Here is a 6,682-nt window from a genome sequence, read left to right as displayed (position 1 = left end):
GAAAAATAAGATCGAATGCAAGAAAGCTGATGGAAGGACGTTGAACCACATTTGGATCCTTTCCCTGGGGGGTGCTAGCGCGCCACCCCTTCCGGACTGTGTGCCTCACGCAAACCAAAGGGTGCGGGGGGTGTCGAGAACTACAATGGGATCTTCGCAGTCCACAAAGTCCGCCGAGGCATCGGAGGAACAAAGAATCAAATGTGGGAGTGTAAGCGATGACACAAAGCCAGCTCTCAGTACGTCGGGCAGCGCCGACGAAGAAACAGGTTTTACAAATTTTGTCTCATCTGAAGGAACTTCGGAAGAATATGAAACAAGGATTTCTCCGCAAAAGCTGACTTGGAGTGACCAACAGCACTCGCGACATTCTGCCATACTCATTTTTGACCTCGATGACACGCTCATTCCAACGGAATGGATAAGATCAACTTTCGCGGCAGAGAAACATAAGTATGCAACGAATGAAGAAGTATACCAAGTGAGTAGTCCACTCGTCTCCGATCAACCTTGAGGATAGATGAATTAACGGAGCCCAGCCTTCAGAGGCTACATATTGTTGGAGAGGGCTCACAGATGAATATGAGGCATGCTTTCCATTCTGCTGCCAGTCGCCGCCAGTCGCCGCATTCAGATTTTGACAGCCAAACCGATGTGAAAATGCACTTTTCGTAGGCAATAAAGGAAGAACTGGAGCGTCTCACATCGAACAAGCTAACGCCCAGCATCCTAGGCACCTTGAAGCGAGCCAAAAAGTGGAGCGAGACGGTCGTTATCGTAACGAATGCAAGGAGCGTCAGGTGGCTGTCAGCAATGAAATCCCTCTTTCCAGAGGTTGTGCAGCTCCTCCATGACGAGAACATTCCTATCATTCGCTCTTGTCCAACTGGAGAGGAGCCAAGCATCCACGAGGCACCGGCTTACTTTAGTTATTGGATGAATGCCAAGGTGAGCTTAAAACCCTAGAAACAATTTATCTCCATAAAGCCTCCGAGGTGCAGACCAACAATAAAACGTTGCAGCTTTTGAAGCGACTGAAATGCTTATATTTGTGGATCCAGAAAACGAAATTCTTGGAGGTCATTCGCCAGCACTTCCAAGTCAACTGTATCTCGCCAAGGAGAACAGTAGATCTGATCTCCATAGGAGACAACGACTTTGAAGAATACGCAGCGTTGGTAAGGAATGATGTATCAGCACTACTTCATAGTAAAGCGATGCTTGTAGATGAGGCAAAGTTGGCTGTTGTATCAGCATTGGCTGTTGCTCAACAATACCAAGACGGCGTGGTTGCATGGAATAAGGCCACGTGCATTTTCTCAACTGTATGACTTTACGCTCAGCGCGCCGCCCATGAACTACCCACTGTGAGACTTGCAAAAGTAGTCAAGTGCCGGTCGGGGCTAGAACCTCAATCCTTCTTGCACGTAAGTAGTCGATGAAAATTCTTCCAGAGCGCGCACGCCTCTCAGACTTTCCGTCCGACCGACCACAAGCTCGTCGTAGTTATCGGTTACTCAAAAAACTACATTGGTGTTGCCTTGTTGTTTTCAGCAATTGAAAGATATCACTCTTGCTATCGATCATATATTTGAAGAGCGCATGCCGTGCGCAACTCGACGTGTTGGGGCAACTGTAACATACGCTATCCAGTAAGCTGTTAACCGGTTTGCACAACTTTCGAAACTGTAATAGCTGCCTATATAGCTATATTCAATTGAATCCCTAGGGGTGCTTGAGTGTGCGCGTTCAGCGGGAGAAGGAAAACTCAGTGACGCCCATCTGTCACAAATCGCAAATGGAATTTGGAGAGGCTCGCCCAGTGGCGCTGCCGACGCCGATATTTCTCCCTTCGCTGGGTGTTACCCACCTAGGGAGTTTTCGTTTGGCCTTCCGATGAACTAGAAAATCTGTGGCTATTCATTCTGCAGCTACAACTATTTGAGTTTTGAGACTTGAGAACTGTTTGTCCTCTATGCACTGATATGCCGTGAATTACAGTAATCGCTTTCAATTCTGAGTGGTGACAACTACATATCAAGTTGCCGGGTAGCACGTTCAAAAAATATTTGCAATTGCTTGGTTTCGAATAATGCAGATATCCACTAGGGCCAGATTCGTCATCGCCAGGACGATCAACGATACTTGGCAATCTCGTCCTGCAACGGCCCCGTAAGCTTTGAGCTATCATTTGGGGATCAAACTGGCTTACTGAAATGACAGTGGCAGCGCATGCAAGATACGCAAGGCCGACAATGCTTGCGATCGTGAGCAGAACGGCAAGGTGTGGAGTCTGACGAGGAGGAAGGCTGCGCGCAGTGTGACCTCGTTTTCAATTTGATTAACTCGGTAGTAAACTTACATTTCTCCTGTCAGATGTTGTCCAACCGCAATAACGTCGGCTTCAAGTGCTCTCCCAGCTGAGAGCTTTCCTCCGTTCTTTCTGAACTCTCTCAAGAGGCCGCTGTATGTCTGTGTTTGCCATTAGTAAAAAGCGGTCTCGGCTTCTATCGCAGAATTAGCTGCTTACCCTGAAGTTGATCTCAGGCTCGACTCCTGTTGGCAAACATCACTTAATTATTATGTATACTCATAGTGTTAGGTTTCTGGTTACGTGCCTTTCTTCCTGTGAAACAAATGCGTTCAGTAAATGTTACTAAGGATGTTCAGAAGTTAAACAACATACCACTTGAGCGAAACGTCGCCGTCGGAAGCAACATAGAGCAGTAGAAGGCCATCATGGCACTTGCTGTGTCCAAGTCCCCAACGGTCTGAATGCAGTTCGCTTTGCTTCTAAGAATGTGAAAGTCGTTGTGTGTCGCCTTACCAATCAGCTCAGTTGCGAACGTGTTCGCGTCGACGCCATATGGCAACTCTTGAACAATTGCAACCCCGAAACTGAATATTGCAGTGCATGTCATTTGCGTTAAGAAAAAAGCCGCGCAAGCAATCCTTACGGGTAAGAGACGTATTCATCGACGCAACGGTGAGAAGAGTTGTGGCGGATGTTGGATAAGCGCTCTGAAAGAAACGGAAACCGTTGAATCGCGCCTATTACCAAACAACGGCGGTGAAGAATTCACCTTCAATCCTATCCAATGTGCTGCTCGAGAAGACGTGGTCTGAAGAAATGTGGAATTCAGCAAAGATTCTCCTAACGGCACATGCTCATCAATCAGTACCTGGGTCACAAACGTAGGAAACTTCCATGCCCCATCTTCTGCATGCCATCGAGTTGACCATTGGATTCGGGTAGTTTTCCAATGTGGTGAAGCCAGGCAACATATTTGATGCTGGTGAACCCTTTTCCAATTCTTCAGTGAAGTCATCAGGGGTAGGTTCCTCAGAAAGCAGCACCTTTTCAACTGTGACGAGATGCGTTGATGAACATGAACTCAAGAAAGTAAAAAAGTATAGTCTAACCTGCAGTTGGCCATACTGGCAACTTCAGCGCCTGATTCTCGCTCGAGAGCCAATCGCGCGCCGAGGCAGGGACCGCCAGGCCTGCTAGAACTACTGCTGCTCTAATCATTGTTAGTACGAAAGATTCGTGAACGAACGATGGTGCTGAGGGACAAAAAAGGCGGTAGTAGTTTCAAATGTGCCACGACTACGCGTCGGCAAGTTCAATCACCGTTGCAGCTGTATGTACACTGCAACTTTCTTTGCCGTCAAGGCCGTCGGGTAGCAAGTTACTTTTATAATAGCGCTAGCTTCNAACATCTAAAATAGCAAAACACCTCAAGGCAAGCACTGTTCAACCTTGGTTTGTCCACGAAGAAAAACCAACTGGCACAAAAAAACAGAATCGAGAGATCATAATGCCTCTCAAAAGTTGGAACGATCGTGGAGCCTGATAATCCAGACCGAAAAATCTACTCTAATTTTTTTGAAGACCTGGGCGAGTTGTGGTCGAATTCCTGCAGCTCATGTGCCGCCACAGGGCAACCCTCCTGCTTTCGGAGGTTCTCGTCCTTAAGTTCGGGATCTGCAGAGGCAGACATTTCCCACACCGACTGGCTGGTTGTGCATGCTCTCGGTTATATGCGAGCTATGTTCTATCCTTGTTCAAGGAGCGCACAGTTTACCTGTCCAGTTCGGGACGATTTTCGGCGGAACAGGTAGCCACCAAAGCCACCACTGTCGACCAAAGACAGCTACGGAATGCTCCCACAGAGTAGTCTGCAGTTTCGATAAACAAGCAAAAACCGACAGCTGTTTGGGTACATCTGCAAATATCAACAAGATGCATGATTTTCACTGAAAATCAGAAACCATGGAGCTTCATAGCATTTAGCGTACCTTCTGTCCATGAGTATTCCTGTACGTTTCCACTAGAGTAGCGTTGCTTTCGAGAGCTTCCCACTGCTCTGCTAGAAAGTCCTGGAACCAAGCGAAAATAGAAGACGTGAGTGAGGTGATATGAGGAAAAGATGAAGGAAGCCAAATCAAACTGCACATTTGGGGACAGCCTACACGAAACTATGAAGAAATAGGTTCCCTGGCATACCAACGTGATGAGTAGGAAAACGACGTCAATTAGCAAACATGCCCCAAGGAGCAAAGGAGCCAGCCATCCAGGATACGTTGACGTCCACTGTTCGATGAGAAGCTGAACGCAACGAAAACCGTCTCACACTTGCAAAGCCGCTAACCGCAAATTAAATACGCAGATTGAAGCAGCTCAGCTAACGCAAGTCCTCACGCTTTCTTACGTTTTTGCGCTCCGTAGAAGCGATTATGAATCTTCCGACTGCCGAGAAGATAATGCCAATGTTGGAAAGACAAGAGAGAGCTGTCAAAAGCCATCGAACAACACATGCGCAGATCCCCACAGCAGATTTCCTCAACACTCTGCTGAACTAGAATCCCGCGGGACTTCGCTTTAAAGAGACGTCGATGCTTTCTTCGAAAAGTAGAGTGCGCCCAGCAAGCATTCGGTCAGTGTGAGTCCGCCTCACTTACCCATGTATGTAAGGAACAGGAAGAAGTACTTTTGATTCATGGATCCGATGCAGTTGTTGACCCAGGGGCAGTGATGATCCATCTTCATGATGCACCTGCAAGCCGTCGAGCGAAAGAAAGCAAGAGGAAACTGAGTCCATCCAATCATACAGCAACTTGTCATGGAGGTGTATTTGTTAAAGTGGGGTTAAACTGCCGGAGAGAAAGCTTACTCATTGCAGACTTTGCAGTGATGAGCGCGAGGTGGCTTCCATCGATTTTTACATTTGGCGCAAAAGTTTGTTTTTCCCTTGAAGTCCTCCGGAGGGGTGGACTGCAGATGCACGATTCACGCCTCAGATGAACCCAGACTGCTCGACGAGTACTTCACTCTCCTCACGAGATAACCTGAACTGAGCTATACAGCTTTCTGTTTCTCTGAAGCTTTGCAGCAGCTACGATGAGACGCACCGGNTAACCTGAACTGAGCTATACAGCTTTCTGTTTCTCTGAAGCTTTGCAGCAGCTACGATGAGACGCACCGGAGCCCTCTTCGTCGAGCCGGGATCCGTAAACAACGTGGCGAGGTGAGACAAAAGCCCTAGCCAGGTGACGCACTCGAAAAGCACTTTCAGGATGTTTCCGAGGAAGGTCAGCGGCGGTCTCCCTGAACAAAAAAACTTTCGCCAGTATTCCGTCTGTCAGCTGTAGGAATTCTTTTTTTATTTTCCAATTCTGGGGGGAGTGAGTGATCAATCGAGAGTCACTGCTCGGCGTTTGCAGGTTTCCTCTCTTCGTGTCGCTCTGTATGAGCGGCATTTCAAGGGAAACGAGTTGCACAGTCTTGTACTTATTCTACACAAATATAATTTAATTTTAGTTTCAAATATAGGAGTGCTTCGTCGGTATGAAAACACGACTGCAACTGCAACTCACCCCCCGCCGGTCCTCGTATGGTGCGCGAGCCGTCTGCAGTGGCTACATCGGCGAAGGCGACATTGAAGAAGAGGATATTTGTGGCGATCTTCACCACCAGCCAACAAATCCAGACGAAGATGCACGCAGCGATGCCTCCTGGGTGCAGCACGAGGCGCATCCTCTTTGCTGTATTTGCCCAAGGCGGACAACGAACGACCCAATTGACTCAGTCTGCGTTCCCTCTTTGAACAGCCGAAGGAAACCACTTCTCCTCGCAGAGACAAGTGCAGAAAAGGGCCGATTCAAGGGAAAAAGAAAAGCCTCCATGAGCGCTGTCGCTCAGACCCGTGCGAAAGCGGACAGCACCGTCGCCTGTTGTTGCTTCTTTGTCGCAGGAGATGAATCATTCCTCTGGTAATATCTCCCAAATATCTTGAATATGAAGTGTATGATCTATAATTTAGACTTTAATTGCGCTTTCCACTCAAAAAGCTGCACAAATTGTGTAGCGGGTACCGAGAGGCCATAACGTAAATCTCGGTTTCCGCGAAAAAGACGATATCAAAGTATTCTAAATACTGGAGATCGTGCAGAAGGAGGAAACGCAGATTTCCTTTATTTCATTTCGAATGTCACAATGCGACGGAGGCGTAGCCACCACCCCTGCATGCGACCATCAATCGTAGCGAAGGTCTGGATCTCTTCCAGGCCTCAGCTTTAATCTTCTCCAAATTAATTCATTGACTTTAATTTAATTATAAAAATCAAATCGTTCTGATCAATGGGATACAACTTTTAGGTGAGGTTTCCCTGCGCAACG

At 47.6% G+C, this 6,682-nt stretch overlaps 2 protein-coding genes across 2 annotated transcripts; one reads left to right on the top strand and one right to left on the bottom strand.

The window, feature by feature from the left end:
* Positions 1-145: 145 nt before the first annotated feature.
* EMH_0056260 (uncharacterized protein) lies at positions 146-1,900 on the top strand (the record flags this gene model as incomplete). Its single annotated transcript, XM_038022456.1, has 5 exons — positions 146-481; positions 676-948; positions 1,062-1,178; positions 1,344-1,427; positions 1,754-1,900. The coding sequence occupies 5 exons, from the start codon at positions 146-148 to the stop codon at positions 1,898-1,900; spliced, it is 957 nt and encodes a 318-aa protein (XP_037878310.1).
* A 766-nt stretch (positions 1,901-2,666) lies between these two features.
* On the bottom strand, positions 2,667-6,040 carry EMH_0056250 (zinc finger DHHC domain-containing protein, putative; the record flags this gene model as incomplete). The annotated part of the gene is given in 12 exon segments (XM_038022455.1): positions 2,667-2,898; positions 2,958-3,021; positions 3,183-3,394; positions 3,898-3,988; positions 4,089-4,182; positions 4,303-4,383; positions 4,511-4,612; positions 4,716-4,795; positions 4,966-5,060; positions 5,416-5,418; positions 5,422-5,611; positions 5,881-6,040. Coding segments are annotated over 12 exon segments (1,404 nt in total).
* Positions 6,041-6,682: the final 642 nt, after the last annotated feature.

This window comes from Eimeria mitis, genomic scaffold (assembly GCF_000499745.2).
Source record: "Eimeria mitis Houghton genomic scaffold, Emh_scaff2612, whole genome shotgun sequence".
Classification (NCBI taxonomy): Eukaryota; Apicomplexa; class Conoidasida; order Eucoccidiorida; family Eimeriidae; genus Eimeria; species Eimeria mitis.
This window is presented reverse-complemented; position numbering and strand designations above follow the sequence as displayed.